The sequence below is a fragment of the Simochromis diagramma genome, unplaced genomic scaffold (assembly GCF_900408965.1).
Source record: "Simochromis diagramma unplaced genomic scaffold, fSimDia1.1 OVJJ01000557.1, whole genome shotgun sequence".
Classification (NCBI taxonomy): Eukaryota; Metazoa; Chordata; class Actinopteri; order Cichliformes; family Cichlidae; genus Simochromis; species Simochromis diagramma.
In genome coordinates, this window is record NW_024387156.1 from 127983 (window position 1) to 147772 (window position 19790).

A 19790-nucleotide genomic window follows, 5' to 3' on the forward strand; every position below is an offset into this window, starting at 1 on the left:
CTACTGCAAACCCTGAATCTGAATTTGAAAAAAAGGTGACATTATAAATATTTGTGACTTTGTTAAACACATCAATGTGAAAAAAGCCTGAGAGCCATAAATGTTTGTCAGAAGAAAATTGTATATAGTGTGATCAGCTTCATGAAATGTGTTCTTTTATTGATCACTAAGCAAATGTCTATGTGACTTTTGACATGAACTCTTGTGTGATAAACAACTAACAGCTTCCTCTTTTCTAAGAACATACAGTCTTAGAAAAGGGGAACCTCAGCTCTGAGTTCTTAGAATAACTCCTCTGTCAGGAATAATTGGTAGAGATGAATATTTACAGCTACTGTGCCAAGTGCATAAATACACATAGCTCTTTCACTTTGAAGTTGCAGATATTGACTATATGAAGCTTCGGGTGTTTCACTAATTTTACAAACAACCTACACAGGTAAAAATCCTTTTGAGAAAACAAGATTACCAAATGTCATTAATAACCTCTTACAGACAGGTCTGACCTGTCTGTAAGAGGTTCCTATTTTTGTGGGTTTTATGAGCAGGAAGCCCAAATTATGTACAAATAAACAACTAAGTCCTTAAAATCATTTAAGTTGTGGGCCCTGAGTCTATAATCTATGAAAGTTTTTTTGAATGGAATTATGGAAATAAATATACTTTTCCATGATATTCTAATTTTTTGGAAAGGCTCTGTTATTCCATTGTCTTTGCGCATGCTGGTATTGTCTGTTGTCGACTGTGTTCTGAGAGCAAAGAAATAATTAGAGCCCAATTCCTTGTACTTGTGCACATAGTTGGTCAAAAAGTAATAATTCTATATATTAAAATAAGTAAGAAAATTTATGTTTTGCTAAATTATTTTATTATTGTAACAAAGCTTTTTGGCAATACCCCTTTTTTTATTCATTTATTTATTCTGTTTATTTCCCCTTAAATTGAGCCTTATTTGTAAGGAAAACACATTTCTGGGATGAGCAGCGGAGATGAGTATGTGGGCCGTGCCCATGAATGACTTGACAAATCTCTGCCAAACATCTTGTTTTAACCTTCTGGCACTCCAAGAGCTGACAATCAGGTGATTAGCATGGACTCGGCTACAACTGTCAGTTGTTGTCTCCTCTAAGCATCCCACGTTTGACTGATCTGGATTGAGCCGGAGCCACAGAGCAACTTCAAGCTGGTGTTCCACAGCAGCATCTCCAAACTGAAAGTATTATTTGTATTATTATTTCATACTTTACACTCCTGGTGATTAAGCAATGTCCAGACAGCCAGAGCTAGAGTTACCTTGTAGTCTCTTATAGTCACCTATATTATATTATATTATATTATATTATATTATATTATATTACATTATCCATTTTCTTCTCCTTATCCAATTTAGGGTTGTGGGGAAACTGCCATAGGGCAAGAAGCGGGATACACTCTGCACAGGTCATCGGTCTGTAGCAGGGGAACACAGACCAACCATTCACACTCACATCTACAACACCTACAACCAATTAAAATCACCAGTGAACCTAACATGATATAATATGATATGATAAATACATTCTGGGATCAGGCCAGTGACTGAAAAATTACAATTTTATTGCAGTCATTTAAAGTAAAACGATGTTCTGGGTCAGGGGTGTCAAACTCAAATACACAGTGGGCCAAAATTCAAAACTGGAACAAAGTTGCGGGCTAACGTTAATATTTATTGAAAAAAAAAAAAATCTTCCTCTAGATATAAGAATGAATCTTTTCTTATGGACTCAAACAAGTTTTGCTGAAAAACTGAATATGGAACAAGCAAAGGTTAATACTAAACAATATATATATTAGCTGTATAATACCAGTAGGCCAGCTCTAATAGTAATTTGGTATGGCTTCGCGGGCCAAATATATAGGCTGCGGGCCAAATTTGGCCCGCGGGCCAGAGTTTGACACCTATGTTCTGGGTAAACGATTTGTTGCATTATTGCTAACATAGGTTTTTATAAATGTAATTCTATTAATCGCTAAACAAAATAATGGCGAAGATGACTGAAATCATTCTAATAGTATTGAGATTAATTTGAGCGCTGATATTCTTAAGGACGAATCCTCGTCTCCTCTCCACGCCTTCTCTCCTCCCCTTCGTCTCTCTCTTCATCCTCCACCTGAAGCTGATGTGGACACAAACACTATTCTTCCTTTGATGTCAGAGGGAGAGAGTCCTCTGCTTTTGCTCGCATCTAACGCGGTTGGAGAGCGACTCTTCCTTTTTCGGCCAGGCCGCTTTAGGGCACGGCAGGGCGGAGAAGGAGCGACGCGGGGTTCGGTGCCGGAGCGGGTCTGCGGAGCTCTGGCAGCGGCTGCTTAATGAAGGAAAGAGCCGCGGGCTGATTACAGCACCGAGACAAGCTGCAGGAGGAAATCCGAGGAGCTGATTCTTTCAGAGTGAGCTGCAAAGGAGCATTCACCATGTTTCTGTCCGTGTGTCTAATATGGACACAGCTGCTGCTCACAGGTAAGCGCCTGCTGTGTGTTACTTCACAGTGATCCTGTTTCGGTGATTAGATATGTTTCTACAGTCCAGCCTGTAAACATGCGCGCAGATGGTGCTCACATCTCCTCTAATGTGCGGTTTGCTTGTTTGATAGCTGGCTGAAGGTCTTCCAGATAAAATAAGAAAGAAAAACCGCTAGCGTCCTTAATAGGATTTTACCCAGTGCAGGTGATGTTATATCAACTGCAAATACATAGTTTAAGTCCTTAAGATGACATTCCTCAGAAGAAGTGCTTAAGTCTCCCACAGCATGTGTGCTGTACACATGTAGAGGAACAAAAACATAGAAAAGACAGACTTTTAAATATTGTCTGTACAGAAGTGTTGAATATAGATGACTCTATTGCTGCAAATACTGCAAAAATAGGCTATGATAGAACCCATTTCCATTGCTGACTCATATAGTTTTCCAGTATTTTCTAGTGCAGATGCTATATCATTTTCACAGAGCAACATTTTAATAGTTTCTGTTTAATAATGTTAATCCCAGAATGACACACTGAAGTGGAGTACTGTGATTTTAAGCATAGCATTTTAAGACCTGTGCTTGAAAATTTCTTTCCATTTAATAATTTCTGTATCAAAAGGATTGCATTTAAAAATATTCCATTTCTATAATCGAGTCATCTGAAGCTGCGGCAGAAGGTGCTGGCATCCTCACTGCACCTTCCCGGCTGTTTTAATGACGCAGTTCCTGAGCAAAGTCTCAAAATTGAATCTAGGTCAGAGTAAACCACCAGACTGTGTCCCCACAAACCTGGGCTCCTAATTGGCAGCTGGACAGCTGCTGTGTTTTACACGAGGTCATATAGAAATTCAAGAAAATCGATGGCTCCCACACTGCAGGGATTCACTTTTACCTGTGCACCACAGACAGATGCATTTCAGTATTGCTACATGATATGACTGGTAGAAGTAGAAGCAGGTGCTGGGCTGGAAACAAGCGCACAGCTGAAGAATAAGATCAGCTACTGGCTCACTGCACGGCTCCATTTTTACCAGGCTGAGGTAAAACTGGAGCTCTGCAGTAAGTGAGCTGCGGAGCATTTTCCTCTGTGAGGTTGTTTTGGTACAAATGCTGCCCTTTTTGGCATGTATATGTAAGCGCTTTTCTTTTTTGTAAACTAGAAACTTCTCGGTTCAGATTCCTCCAAGTACAGTTAGGTTCCTGCTGTTTAAAGACAAGTTTTTAATTTGGCTAAAAATGTATCATTGCTCCTTTGATTTGGCTCCATACGAGCATCCCTTTGACTTTTCTGTCTGACAACGGGCATGAAGCCTCCTGGGGGAAATGAAAGCTCCTAAACAGGAAGAAGATTGCACTTTTGTTTTCCTGGAAGCTGCTTTTAGATTTCCCCAGGCAGGTGAAATGGATGCTGCTGGAACGACTGGAATAACTCTAATAAAAGGTAGAGGGAAATGGGTTTGCTTTTTGAAGTAGTTTAAGAGTTTCATAGGAAAGGTTTGGTGTTCGTCGTTGGGTTTCTCCAAATTTGAGAATGGATTTAGGAAAGGTCTAACCAGAAGAAGGGGACTCAATCGGGATCCAGAAATTTCTGAAAGGATTCTTTACCAATACAAGAGAGTGGGCATAATTAAATAAGAATGACAGAAGAAGAAAATATTACAGACGAATCCAGATCCAGATATTCGTCTTGTTCCAGGGACTTAGCTCATTCATGTTCTGAAAAGAATTTTACTGCCTTAAAAATTGTAAAGAGTCCTGATTCTGCATCACTGCTTGGATGTAAAGAAAGATGGCAATAACATTGATATCTCACACCTTGAATGGGATTAAGCTTTTAAGGCAAAGAAAACTAAAAGTAAGCACTTTTGAAACATCTTGACATAGGAACACTGAGATCTCCTGAGACGCTGGTATTGTGCGACCACGTTGGTTTGAGACTGATGGAATTTTGACTATAGTGTGAGATCTGTAATCTTCATAATTTGATATTTGAGAGGTACATAGCTTTTTGCAGATTTATGTACATCACCTGTTGGATGAGCACTTTTTTTGTCTTCCTTCTTTTGGCCCTTTCAGGGCAGATCAGTGTTTGGTGTCTGTTGATTTTGGCAGACTTTGTTGACCACAAACAGTTGTGGTCTCTAAAGCTAATTGGAGCCTGTTGTGGCCTTCTTACAAGTATCTGATCAACAATATGACCTATATGCAGTGAAATTGTAGAATTTTATTTGGATGTTTGCCAACCTTCTAACCAATTTTGCTCACTTCGCTGATAACTTGGCATGGCACTCATCACAGATATGGTGACTAGGTCCAATAAAACATGATGGAGGCCCAAATGCTAAAGGTAAGGCTTCAAAATGCGGAGCTCAGAAACAAAAGGGTGATGTCACAGTGGCTACATCCATCTTTTCTATACGATCTGTGTTATAGACCCCAAATGTTCCAGTGGGTACATTCCTACCCGCTGCAGTGTAGGGAGATTCTTTCAAGACAAACATTGGATGGAAATAAAGACAGAAGACAAACACGATACTTAACTTGAAACAGATTTATTTTACAGAAACAAGAAGTCAACATCCTTGTGTCCTTGTTTTTTCTCATTTAAACCTGTTAATGAATTTTAATAGTCATAACTTTAAACATCTCTCCTCCTCTCTCACACACGCGCATACTGAAGACTTTGCCCTTGCTCTAATTTGACCTGTGATTTGCTGGTAGTCTCATGGAAAAGAGGCAGAGCCGGCTCCTCTGTCCAATCCGAGCACAGCTCAACTCAGCATTGTGCATGGCAACCAGGAAGCTGTCACTAGGGAAAAAGATGCCAAACAGAGACGTGAAGAGCCATGTCAGCTTCCCGGACGCCTGAAAGGCCTGCTTCAGTTTTTCATTTCAGCTGAGACCTGATTTATTGTTGCAGCTTCCTGTTGCTGTTAATGTTTTACAGCAAAATTCAACATGTTTCTTTTATTTTTAATGAAACCTACTTTCAGACATGTATTTTCCAGATAAAATTGAGACTATATCAGGTCTCTGTTCCTGGTTTCTGTCTGCATTTGTTGACTCACAGAAAACAGGTTTTTGGCACCGATACAGCAGAGAAAAATAATGTTTGCAGACCGACAGCAGTCGGAGGACACCTTCTTTTCCGTGTCTTTGCTGCCAGAACAAACATTGGAGTCTAACAGACGGCCGGACGAACAGTCTGTCAGCTCAGGCTGAAGCTGCAGGAGAAATTTCCAGCATCATCTGCTCACTCCTCCTCCTGCAGACAGTGAAAATAACATAAGTGATGCAAGCTAGCGTTATAGCTAGGCAGCAGAAAAACCTAACAAATTGACTTTAATAAATAAAAAGATGGACAATACACAAGTCTATCGCTGTGAATATACAGAGTTTCATGCACTAGGCCTCTTGTGTTAGTTAGACATGATTAGTCATTTTAAAGTTTAATTCTTGATTGATTCACATGCAGACTTGAGCTTTTTAATGTCTTCAAGTGTATATTTCAGAAACTTTCTGCTTAATCAAATCGGTTAATTTTCTGTCCGCCAGCAAACTAAACATGAAGAGGACTGGCCACTTCTGATGGTTCTTTCATGTCTGAGTGTTCTTTAAATAGAAAGGACCATGAATGAATATGAAACGGAGAAAGTGCTTCTCTCAGTCAACCCCCCCCCCCCCCCCCCCCCCCACTCCCCACCACCACCACCACTCAGGATAAATAAAGACTGATGGTGAATTATGCAGTGTTTGTATTCATCACAGATGGGTGGGTTCACTCAGTGCACAGGGGTTTCCTCTCAGCCTGCCTGCAGACTCATGAAAGTCTCTGTCCTGCCCAATGAGCTGGGATGGCAGAGGTAGACAGATGGGATCTCCTGCTTTCATTTTGTCTGCTGCTTTCTCTTCATCTCTGTGAGAGATACTGATTGTGATGTGTTGGAGAACGACATGAAAGATAAGAGGCATGAGGAGGAGGACACAGCAGAGGATTTTTACAAGAAATAGATTTTTGAACTGTAAAGCCTTGGTGCACGTCTTCTTTCTCAAGTCTCGAGTGAAAAGCTTTGGATAAATGCCAGCACACAGATTACTTTGAAATTTTTTTTATGTGTAATTAAAATCTACTAAAGAACTATTAACATTAATTTAAATTAATTATTGTAAAATAACGCTCATTCTCTGAAATTATTTTAACTAGCAACTGATTTGACGCTTTCCTACTTCTGTGGACATTATCCACATCTTTACAATAAAAATAGAAAAAGTATTTTTATTTGTGAAGTCCAAAAAATTGCTCATCTAATTCTCACTTATGTCAAATGTGTCATGTTCATGGTTTTACAATTAATAGTTTTGGTCTCTTTAGCTGATTTTATCCATCATAACAAATGTAAGGAGGTAATGTTTTTATAACTCACCTGTTTAAATCGCATTAACCTTTAAATTTGCATTTAAAGGCGTGGCTTTGTGACTGACAGGTGAAGTGTGACTCAGACGGCTGCTAGCTGAGTGCTAAGCTTTTCCAGCATTTTTAGTGCAATTATCTGACCAATAATATGTCTGCTGTCAGGTTAAATGCACTAACAGTCCATTCAAGAAGGCTGTGCTCCAGTTTATGTGAGTAAGGAGGATTTATTTTAGATGTTACTTAGTGCTACCTAGTAAGCTCTATTTGTGCATTGCACAGACCTGCTAGCATTAACGAATATGTTCGTTAATCTGGTCACTTCTGGCTCCAAAAAAAACAGCATGGAAAAAAACAACATGGCGGGACCCAAAACACTAATGTTGAGGCTTCCAAACCAATGGATGAGGTATAGCTTTAGAAAAATACTTTAGTTTAATGTGGTGTGGTGCACCTCAGGGTTCTGTACTGGGTCCACATCCACTAAGATTATCTCATACCACTTTCATAGAGGTTATATTCAGTTGTATTGTATATGCTCGTATGTGAAATCACATATGCTGCTGCACTGAAAGTGCTTCCTCAGGGTTTTTTGTTCCTTTTGCCATGATAATTAAAGGGCGATGGTGAATTATGCAGTTCATATTTGTCACAGTTGGTTGGGTTTAGTTGGTGAGCAGGGGTTTCCTCTTGCACAGTCTATGGCTCCAACACTATACCACTGAGATTAAAAAGGTGCATCATTCATTAGAGCAGCTTCAGTCCGAGTCGATGCATCAGCATAAACCTGCTGGTCTGACGGACTGTGGAAATTATCCACTGCAGGAATTCTAAACTAACTCTCCCCCCCCCTTCTCTCCACAGAATCATCTTCCAATGAGGCCTCACCTTTCCGCCACTTGGGTCGTTTCCCTCCATCTCTGTATGGTCATCAGGATGTGAACAAACTGCCAGAGTTCCAGCACCACCTCCATCATCATCGTCACCATCAGCACCCTGCCAGATTAGCCAAAGACCTACCTGATGGTCTGTTTCCTCAGGAGCCCGCCGGCCAGCAAAGCCTTAACCTGCTGGCACAACCACATCATGAGGTGCAGCCGGAGCATGCCGCTATATCCGCACGACATTTGGTTACTGTGGTGAGTAACCAGCCATTTGACATCAGTGGAATTCTTAGGATACATGTTATGTTGACACAAACTGAGGAGTGAGCGAAGTGTGAAAGGGTCTCAGTCTGGACATGAACACAGTCATATCAAATCAAATCAAATCACTTTTATTGTCACAGCACATGTGAGTGAAATTCTTGTGTGCGAGCTTCACAAGCAACAGAGTTGTGCAAAATACAATAATGTAAACAAGCAAAATACAAGAATGGCTACATCTGAAACTAATAAATATATGTACAATATATAATAGTATATGCATTTCTGGATGTGCATACTAAATATTTTTCTACGTGTGTGTGTGTGTGTGTGTGTGTGTGTGTGTGTGTACACATATTTTACAAATTAAATAGAGTAAACAATAAATAAAATATATAAAATATACAGAGTTGAGACATGTGCAAAACAGTGGCATTACTGTACAGTATGGAGTGCATAATGTTAAAGTTCCAGTAGTGAAGCTGAGGTGTCTATGACGTGTTCAGCAGTCTGATGGCCTGATGGAAAAAGCTGTCTCTCAGTCTGCTGGTACGGGACCGGATGCTGCAGAACCTCCTTCCTGATGGAAGTAGTCTGAACAGTTTATGGCTGGGGTGACTGGAGTCCTTGATGATCCTCCCCGCTTTCCTCAGGCACCGCTTCCTGTAGATGTCTTGGAGGGAGGGAAGCTCACCTCCAATTATCCGTTCAGAGCACCGCACTACTCGCTGGAGAGCTTTGCGGTTGTAAGCGGTGCTATTGCCATACCAGGTGGTGATGCATCCAGTGAGGATGCTCTCAATGGCACAGTGATAGAAGGTCCTGAGGATGCGGGGGCTCATGCCGAATCTTTTCAGTCTCCTGAGAAAGAAGAGGCGCTGCTGCGCCTTCTTCACTGTTTTGTTTGTGTGTACTGACCACGTAAGATCCTCAGCCAGATGTACACCAAGGAACCGGAAGCTGCTCACTCTCTCCACAGCAGTGCCGTTGATGGTGATGGGGGTGTGTACTTCTCTGCACCTCCGGAAGTCCACTATCAACTCCTTTGTCTTTGCGACGTTGAGGGTGAGATGGTTGTCTTGACACCAGTGGGTCAGGGCGCTGACCTCCTCCCTGTAAGCCGTCTCATCACTGTTGGTGATAAGACCCACCACTGTAGTGTTGTCCGCAAACTTCACAATGATGTTGGAGCTGTTAGTGGCTGTGCAGTCGTAGGTGTAGAGTGAGTATAGGAGAGGGCTCAGTACACACCCCTGTGGAGCACCAGTGTTCAGTGTGACGGGGGATGAGGTGATGCCGCCCAGTCTGACCACTTGGCGTCTGTCAGACAGGAAGCTAAGGATCCAGCTGCAGAGGGAGCTGCTCAGTCCTAGATCCTGCAGTTTCCTGTCCAGCTTCGAGGGAACGATGGTATTGAATGCTGAGCTGTAATCTACAAACAGCATTCTCACATACGTGTCTCTCTTCTCCAGGTGTGACAGGGCAGTATGTAGTGTCAGGGCTATGGCATCATCAGTGGACCTGTTGTGGCGGTATGCAAACTGTAGAGGATCCAGTGAGTCGGGTAGTGCAGAGCAGATGAAGTCCCTGACCAGCTTCTCGAAGCATTTGCTTATGATGGGGGTCAGGGCTACAGGTCGCCAGTCGTTCAATGAGGAGATGGTGGAGGATTTGGGTACAGGGACGATGGTGGCCATTTTGAAGCAGGCTGGGACTACAGACAGAGAGAGGGAAAGGTTGAAGATGTGCGTGAACACTCCATATTAACTGTCCGTTGGGTTTACAGCTTGTCACGTTATGATTTTAGCATGTTATGATGTGTACTACCAAAACTGGGGATTAGAAGGGAAGTTGGCTTTCTCTTATATCGATGCAGAAAAGTTCGTTTTTATAAATTCACCAGAATACAGAAAACTGAGTGTCTGTGCTGAAAAATGCATTCTTTCTATCAGAGGATGTTTGGTTTCTGAAATATATTTCAGACACAAATGTTCCTTGCTTTAAGCCCTGGAAGTAAATCTGACCAACAGGAATCCATAATGATGAAATGTCAGTTTGACAGCTGGTGAAATTCCAGCAGCTGAAGGCTGCAGATAAGGAATTTCTGGATGGTGTGAGTCGGTCGTCTTATTTTCCCACCGTTGATATGATTGTTGGATAAACGGGGTGAGGGAGGTTACAGGCAGCTCATGCTGAGAAGATCAGAGGTCGCAGTGAAGGGACAGGAAGTGAATGATGGGTGAGGCGTTGCTCTATCCACATCATGGGTGGAGGAGGAAGAGAGATGCTGCACTCACTGTTGCTATGGTAACCTTGATCGTGTGTGTGTGTGTGTGTGTGTGTGCGCGTGCGCGTGTGCGCGTGTGCATGAGAGACCCACTTTACCATCACAATGGGGTGGTTGCGTAACTCGGGGACAAACAGCAGTGACCTTCACAGCGATGCTGAGACAACGACACAGGTGGACGAATGAGGGAGATAGGCGGGTAAAAGATGGCAGTGCTAGACGACGGTATGATGACACCAACAAGCTCTCCTTATAAATAACGATGTTGGAAAGCCATAACATTTTTTTCTGTGACCCAGATTCTGACTGCAGGTTCAGCTGTGCTGTGTTCTCACACTGATGCTCAGGTGTGTTCTTCTCAGCAAAGAACACATCCATAAATCTTTTTTTGGACTATTTTTACTCTCATGAGGATTTTTTTTTTTTTTTTCTAGCGGGTCTGTGGGGGGAAAAAAAAAAAAATTTCATTTGCTTGTTGCTGTAACTGCATGAGTCATAGTATAAATGAATATTCATCCTGTGTCTGAAACAACTCGGGCAACTCTTCCTTTATAATAGCCGTCTTCTGATTGGCTGCGCTTCACTCTAGCAGAAGGTGGAACAACTACTTGTAAAGCTCATTTTTGCTGGGGTTTGATTGTAGTATTACTATTAGTAATTACCACTATTAGTGGTGTCCAGACTTCCTCACTATTGAACACAAGCAGCCACTTTTATTATATATGAGAAGCAGAGATCACCAGGGCGTGACTCTAGTTATAGGAGTTCATGTGTCATCATGTGAACACAGTAAAATATTTCCTGTACTATTTTTGTCTTAATTTACCATTTGCTTGCTCCCCACTGTACCACATATTGGATTTCATGATTGATTCCTTGTGTACGTCTTCAGAGCTGTGGTCAGTCATCTGATACTTGGTCTGATTCACAGCAGGCAGAGAGATTTATTTATAGGACAAACACTGCTGCTGATTCATTTAACTGAATCTCTACATGCCTGAAATGTGAAGTCTCGCTACCAACACTCCCACAATATTTCGCCAAGCAGTCAATGGTGTCATCGCCACAGATGCATTGTAGGAGTAGAGGCAATGTGGAGAAACCTCCAGTGGAAACTAAAAGACGGGCGAGGATGCTGAGAGCTTACAGATGGCTACCTGTCTGTCTCTGCAGCTCAGTCTCCCTCTGTGTTTGTTTTTGGATCAGTCTGCAGGATGTGGGGTCCTTCCAGCGGGGCATAGGTCACCCTTCACAATGCACAATGAATAAAACGCACACAGACCAAAACATAAGAACATTTGAAAGGACTGCTGTGAGAAAATAATATGAAATCTAAATTTGTAGTTAAGGAATTAACACATTCATGGGACCACTTAATCAGGGTCACATCAGCTTTTATGAGCAGGTAATAAACATGAGATGTATTAAAATACAATACCAGTTTTTGGTTAAAGTACGAAAAGTACATTATTGGACTCTGGCATTTCTTTTTTCTTTCGTAAGCAAGTGTTTATTCCCTTCGTGGTTTCCAAGTTAAACGCTTGTGTGTAATTTTAGTTTTAATTAAATTGTGTGGCTAATTTGTTGGTGAGTTATCTCTGACTGCCACTGGGCCACAGTCAGCCTGTTTTTGAGAGACAGTCAGATTTTCTGACACAATGACTTGATTTTTCAGCCACTCATGTCCCCTGATGACCTTTCTGCTTTTATCAATGAGAAACTGCTGTGAGGCGCAGTGTACACTTGAATAACTCGTTTCTGTGTTAACTGACTTCCCGTGTGGTCACATGACCCGTCCCTGCAGGCTGCTGCCGTGCCATCACTTCACCACTAATGGACGGAGAGTTTCTGTGACACAGTTGAGCCTCGCCACACTCACACTGATCTAACTCTTTGGTGGCCACGGTGCATTAAAAAGCTCCGACAGCACAAACACAGTCCAGAGGTCCAGCTCAGGGACTCCACTTACCTGAGTCTGTGTCACCATCCACCTTAAAGGTGTAGTTTCCTGTTTTTGTTCGTGGATGACAAAAAAATTAGGCCTGCTAGAACTTCACTGTTTACCTACGATTGCTAACAGGCTGTTGCTCTGCGTTGTTTAGTCTAATAAAAGTATGATGCGCATAAGCTTAAGACAAATCGAGCCACCTACAAACCTGAAACTTCCCCTTCTCTCCGTCCACCCCCACAACTCCTACATTTGCTGCTCTCAAACTCCCCTGCTGCACTTCTTGAATATGCAGACTTGCAAACCTCTTCCTGAATCTCATGTTGTTGTTATTATTCTGTTGTGATATGTCAACATAATATGACTCAAGGAACATGCTATGATGGAAGCTGAGAGAGGCGGAGTGGTTGCGTAACTCCCAGATGGTACCCAGTCACCTCCTGTCTCTGCATCCCATCGCATGCCTGGAAGACACTACTGTGTGTGAGTGTGTGTCTGTGTGTGTGTGTGTGTGGCCTTTGTTTCCCTGTCAGCTTCTCACTGCATGTGTGAGCTGGTTGTTGCACACAGATTTTGCTGTACTTGATATAAAAGTGCAACGGTTTACCACTTTAGCAGGATGTCTGATGCAGAAGGGGCACGTTGGAGGCGTCCCTCTGTGAAGGTGAAAAGTCACTGGGTGAACAGATGTGCAGTCAAACTTTTTCCTGGAGACAGATTATTGAATTTTTCTTGTTGAGTTTGAAAAACCTTCAAATTTTCAAATGTGCAAAGCCAATGTTTAAACATGCAGACCCAAACCAGCGGGCGGGTGACTGAGTTTATGTGTGTGTGTGTGCGTGTGTGCGTGTGCGTGCGTGCGTTATAACTGCTGGTGGAGAGAACTTTGACACCACTTCAAACCCACAGAGATGAACATGATTCATCCACTGCTCTGCGTTTGCTCGGTTAACTCCTAAAGTCTGTCTACAGGTTTGCTTTGACGTTCATACTAGTGTGTCGTTGAGTGATTTTTAACTTTTAAATGCATAGTTTAAATCTTTAGTCAAGTGAGATTATTTTAGTGCCACTTCTCTTTGTATTTAGTTCTTTTATTTTACTACTTTAACAATATTAGCTAACATGGCATTATGAAATCAGAAATACGACAAAGACCCGGAACTGCTGAGCAGCTAGAATCCTGCTAGATTCCAGCTTTCTGGAGCTGCCAAATTCAAAATTATTATTATTATTTATTTTTATTTTTTTTAAATGGTCTTTCTCTCAGGGTTTGTGATTTGCAAATCATTGCTTTTTGATTTCATTCCTGCTTCCTTTTTCCCTTTTTTATCCCTGGGCGCAGTTTTGTTTGTGTTGTGTTTTTAACATCTTTTCCATGTGGGTGTTCAAATAGGTGTAAATTGTGAAAAGGGGTGGATGTTAATCTAGTGTAATACCCACCCCAAACCCTACCACCATTACTGCTTCCTGTACTCAAATCATTTTTATATCAATATACTGAAAGTCTTTACGTTAGTAAGTGAAACATCGTGTGTTAGCACTGCACTCTATACTGTTTACCAGCCTCTTACAGATTCATAAAGGGCCTTTGTATCCTAAAAATATTCAGATGGGTAATAATCAGCTGCTCACTGTGCTGAGAACCCACACACACACACACACTGAAAATAACCAGTAAATGCTGTTATGATAAATATAATATAAACTAACAGAAATAAATTAAGTATATAAAATAAACTCTTCAAATAGAATAAGGAGATTTGATGTCATGATACCACTCTGTGCTGATAAAAATACAACTGCAGTAATTTTTCTCAAAGGAAACAACACAAGCATGAATAATCTAACCTCATGTTATCCCACTCATTCAGCCGTGTGTGTCTGTGTGAGATCTCACTGAGCTTGAGGTCACGTGTCGCTCACGTTTTTCCCACCAGCGCTCTGCACAGAAGCTGCACAATGGAAGGAAAAAGAGACTGAGGCAGATTCCACACCGAGACGGTTATTTAAAGAAAAAAATCATAATGTGATTAAATTCACGGTACAGAAAATATTACCAGCTCTGACTGAAGTCGTGTCAGTCTGAGTAATTAGGCGATGTCAAGCAGTCAAAATTAATTCTCCGCTTGGATTATTGTTTTGTTATCTCTGTTATTAATGATATTGCATATTTCTGTTAAATACCCACCATTCTTGGCCTGACCTTTATACTCAACCCTTTCTGTTGGTTTTTCCTTTAATTTGTCATCCGGCAAGGCAACGTTATCCATATGCAGAAGAGGTATATGCATTTCAGCTCAGTTGAGTTTTATTTTTATAATGCCAATGTGACGTACGCTATGCACAGATACACCCACACACAGGTTGTTATCATCAGATTCCACATTTATTGAGAGTGTCCACGAAATTATAACAGAACACCGTCTGACAGCGGTCGGTTCCCGCAGAGTCTTCCTCCCCCGCTCCACCTAACTATATAAAAGGAAGGAAAACCACCATCAGTCCAAATCGCCATCAGCTGTTCTCACCAGCACCGCCCCGTTGAGCTCACTGCACCACTCCTCCCCTGCAGCCGCGCCCCGGACCACACCTTCGCCACAGCCAACATTTGCTCCATGACGTTTTATACTGTAAGGTAAAGACTAGTGGTGCAACGGATCACGGTTGATCCGTAATCCGAACCGATCCCACTCCACGGTTCGACGTGATCCGAAGATTCGAAAAAGAAGAAAAAAAAGTATGTGTATGGTGCACGTGGTCAGTCTGTCAAGCGATAGTTATAGCCAGCGATAGTGGTCCAAGTGGAGGAGCAGAGGAGTTTGCGGCATTTAAGCAGCCCTTTGCTGCCCAATCCGACCGGGCTAAAGCTATTACAAAAGCTACTGGGGTGTTTAGCTGCAGATGGGAGGCCGTATTCCCTTGTGCAAAACAAGGGGTTTAAACTATGATGAACGTGCTTAGCCACATATCCCATTGCGCGTCCACTTTAGTGACAAGATTGTACCCAGGCATGCATGAGCAGGAAAAGTTATGTATAAGTTATAAGTTATGGCTGAACTGTCCCAGGCATCTTCTGTTGCCCAACTACAAATGGGTGGACCTCCAGGGCAACGGAAAGCCACGTGACCGTGACCGCTCATTATATCACAGCGGAGTGGTAGATACAAAGCCCTGTACTGCCCTATATTGCACCTTAATTTGTTTTTATATAATTCTGTGGAATGAGTCTTGATTTTAATGTTTTTAATAGGCAAAAAGTACTTAAATAAGTTAATAAGTCAATGTTAAAATTTTGTATTTTTTTTCTTTTCTTTGCTGATCCGAAAATTGATCCGATCTGTGACTTAAAACCGTGATCTGATCCGAACCGTGAGATTTTTGATCCGTTGCACCACTAGTAAAGACCCTACCATAATGCAGAGGAAAGCCCCCAAAATCAACCCCCCATGAACAAGCACTTGGCAACAGTGAGAAGCAAAAACTCCCTGTGATGAACCTCCGGCAAGGCTCAGATAAACGTAGACACTGTGACCAAGACTACACCTTGTTACTGGAACCAGAAGTACCACATTTGGAGGAGTAGTTGGCTAATGCTAGCCTGCTTGGTTGGCTATACTGTGTCGATGGGCTGGAATTTCTTTCTTTGGATGGTCTGTTACTACGATTTGCTGCCCAGCAGCCATATTATTGATCAGATAATCGCAAATAAAAGGGCTCCAACAGTACAAATGCAATCCACAGGTCTAGTACAGGGATTCCAGTTAGCTGAGCTGAAGCCTAGCATACAGTTAGCAGCTACACCCACCTGGGTCGTGATCCTCCTGTCAGTCAAAGAGGCCTTGCCCCTAACTCAAATTTCCAGATGAATAAGCTATAAAAAAATTTGAAAGGGAGGGATCTGTCCACAGAGACCAACTTGTTTCTGTAAGGCTGTAAACATGTTTATTTCTGCTCTAAAGAGTCTGGGTCTATTGAAGCCTGTTTTCCCCCACAAAAAAAAAAGTATCCATAACTCGAAATTTTGAGAAAAGTCGCTCGAAATTTTGACTTTGCTCAAAATTTCGAGTTAATAACTCGAAATTTTGAGTTAGCACTGCCAATCAGTAATCTACGTGAATGACGTCATTTCCTTGTTACACGGAAGTTGAAACCCTCAGCTACAAATGCTACAGCTGCTATGGAGGCCTATCTCCCCTCACCACACTCCCTGCCAGTGGCTGATGCCCTCAGGGGTCAGTGCGTTGGTGGTTCTTGGTGTCCGGGGCTGGGCGCTCAGGTATGTATCAGCTCACTCCCGGTAGCTACTTGGCAGGGCCTGGCGCCTGTTGCTCGGTCAGGCCTCTTCTGGGGCGTAGGGGGCCCTTGGGCCTCCGGCCTCTGGGCCTGCAGCTCAGTTCACTCTGACACAGCTGGCTGCCGGCAGAGCCGACGGGCACGCCAGTGCAGCCCCCTCTGGCTTCTGCTCTGTGGCTGCTGGGTGACCCCTCGTCTGGGGCTCTCCTCAGCTCTTCCCAGGAAAGTGGCACAGATGCCCCTCCGGTGGTCCTCCTTGGGCTCTCGCACTCTGGGGCCTCTGGATGTCTGGGGCCTGAATCTCCTCCATGCCTGCTTCATGCCCTGGGGGACGGGGCTATGGCTCCCTACACCCTCTAGCAGACCGTTACATGGGGAAACCTTTTGAATACAAGCGCGCTGATCCACACAGGTGTGCACACGGGTGTTCACTGTCCATAGACATAAACTACACCTTTCTTGGCTGCTACCTCAAAGCACATTGTGCGCTGTCAGTCCTGCATCCTGCACCACAGCATTCAATATTTAGTATTTACTGCTGTTTACACTTAGCTAGATTAATGCGATGATGTTGTGTTTATTATGTTTCTCTCTTTTTTTGCTCATTTTCTCGTCTTTTTCTCTCAACAAGTGATCCAGGAGATTTTGTTTGCCCTTTTTTTTTTTTTCTCTGGCTTTCTTTTTAAGTGCCCTTTCTCACTGTCCCTCTTTCCCTTTGTTTTTCTTTTCCTTCATCTTTCTTTCTCCCTTTCCTATCCCCCAGTCATGTCTGTCCCATCTGTAACAACTGAAAATAAAATAAAATAAATAATAACAACAAAGGTCGATCAAATGGACCAAATACGGTAAGAAAACAAATGCTACAGCTAAGCTACCAGTATTACAGCCAGTCATGAATGCACAAGTTGCTGATTATTTTCAGCGTGGCTTCACAAATGATGAAATCCTTGTGTTATTAGCTGAATCACATAGCAGCAAACGTACTCTCGAAAGCGCCAATTTGTTGTGAACTGGTTTTGAGTGGACATTCCACGTAGGTTACTGATTGGCAGAGCTAACTCGAAATTTTGAGTTTATTTTTCTCAAAATTTCGAGTTAATAAAACAAAATTGTGAGTTAATCAATCGAAATTTCAAGAAGGATAACTCAAAATTTCGGTGTGTGTGTGTGTGTGTGTGTGTGTGTGTGTGTGTGTGTGTGTATTTATGATTTTTTTTTTTTTTTTAAGTGGCGGAAACAGGCTTCCATATTTTTCACTGCTCAAGCCTCTGGTGGACATTGGGGGAACTGCAGTTTTTCGATACTTGAGGGTTAATTCTACGTGCATTGAGGTTGCCACTTAATGATAAACCATTTGTTTAATGAAATGGTAATCTACTTATTTATAGGGCAGCAACCAATCATTCTCTTTATTGATTCACATCATGATTATTTTATATAATTAATAATAATTGATTCTTTATGTATCACATCAGATCCACTAATAAGACGTACAGTATATGATTCTGCAAAGTGTGTACTTTTACTTATTTTCCATGGTGTAATGTTTTTTTTCTATATTTTATTTAAGAAAGTTTTCCTAAATGCTTCTTTCAGCAGGACTATAGGAATAACTCCAGCTCACTTAGCTCCCTAAAGAGGTCAAAAGTCTGTCAGTTCCTCAGAGGCCACAGTGATTACTTTAATTGGCTTTTCTGTTTATTTACTTAAAATAGCTGCATTACTTCTCTGTTAACCAACTACTCAATTAGCTGCCTAATCGCTGCTGCTCTGATTGATTTTAATGCCCTACTGCCCTTTTTCCCTTTCCTGCTTTTGCTTTTGAGTTTTTTTCCTGCACTTTTTCTTGTTCCTCTTCTCCAACTCTTAAATATTTTTATGTTTTTATTATTTATCTGCACTACTTTAGCCTCCCCCTCTTTCCGATTTTTCTCATTGAACCAAATTGGATTCCCTTCCCACCTGACCGGAGGCTATCAGCTAATTAGCTGTTATTAACATTTGTGTGTGTGTGTGTGTGGGGGGAGGACAGAAATAGCACCTGATCTCGACAGGAAGCACAGCGGGATAATGGCATTACTGGGACAACGGCCAATCAGGTAGCAGGTTGAGCTCTCGCTTCCTCTAAGCCAATGAGAGATCAGGGAATGACAAGATGAGGAAATGGAGAAAAAAGTCCCTGAGCCCAGACTGCTAGGCGCATCGCCTGCCTCTGTGTATGTGTCTGTTCATTCAGTGAAAAGCTTCCTGTGGCAGACGGCGAGGATCAACAATGTTTGCATGTTTGCTCGGTAAGGTTGTGTAGGTGTTGTTGGTGGTTTGCTTGTTTTTTTTCCTCTTTCACTGACATCCATTTAAGACTACACCTGCTTCTGAGGATGAACTTCGGTGAGCTTCTTTCTGTATTTGACAGTTTCTCTGTTTAACTTTCACTCAGCTGATGAGTCGTTCTTCACATTGAAACAGTTTGTCAATAATCTGAAGGTATTTAGTTCACTGGGTGACCATTCCAGGCATTTTAAAGCACTGAGGAAAATGAAGTGGTTCTTATTGAGAACTTTTTAATTTGTTAATATCAAAACTTTTACAATTTTGAAGATTCATCTTTTTCTTCTTTCTCTTTTTCTGGTTATTTGAGCCAGTAAGAGTTTTGAGATTTTCAGCCTGTGAAGCTAAGTCTCAGCAAACTGTTCAGAGAAACATTTTATTTTGATTACTGAAGAAGTTTAAACATCTTAAATCTGAGATTTTTAATTTTGTGTAGCTGTTCACGTCAGAAAACTGAATACTTTGGTTTGTCAGCAGGTGAAGCTGATTTCTGAGGCATAAACATGATGGTTTCTTTGACAATTTTTAAACAAACAGGTTTGTTTTGTATCGTTGATTCTGTTTTGTGGTGACTCGAGCTTCGTAGGTTTCTCATTTTCTTTATCATCTATGACTAAACATCTGGTTTGGTTTGTCAGTTGGTGAAAGTTAAATGAGTTTCTCAACAAACTGCTTTAATTTGAGCTTTTTTTTTTTGGTATTTTTCAGTTTGCTCACCTTTATAGAGCAGACATCGGTTGGTTAGTGGCGTCCAGTTCTGCAGTAGTGGGTTACGTGTTTGTGTTTTTGTGTCTCTCGAGCAGTTTGAGATGTTTGTTTAACAGAACGAGCTGCAACCAGACGCAGTTGGATAATAACATCAGCTGTGTGC

At 41.9% G+C, this 19790-nt stretch overlaps 1 protein-coding gene across 1 annotated transcript in view; it reads left to right on the top strand.

Annotated features, from left to right (window-relative positions):
* Positions 1–1952: 1952 nt before the first annotated feature.
* LOC120744229 (receptor-type tyrosine-protein phosphatase R-like) overlaps positions 1953–19790 on the top strand; it is a 35806-nt gene continuing 17968 nt past the window's right edge. The window contains exons 1-2 of the mRNA XM_040048465.1: positions 1953–2500; positions 7783–8057. Of these exons, the coding sequence (XP_039904399.1) occupies positions 2455–2500; positions 7783–8057 (321 nt within the window). The 5' untranslated portion in view covers positions 1953–2454. The remainder of the gene's footprint in view (positions 2501–7782; positions 8058–19790) is intronic.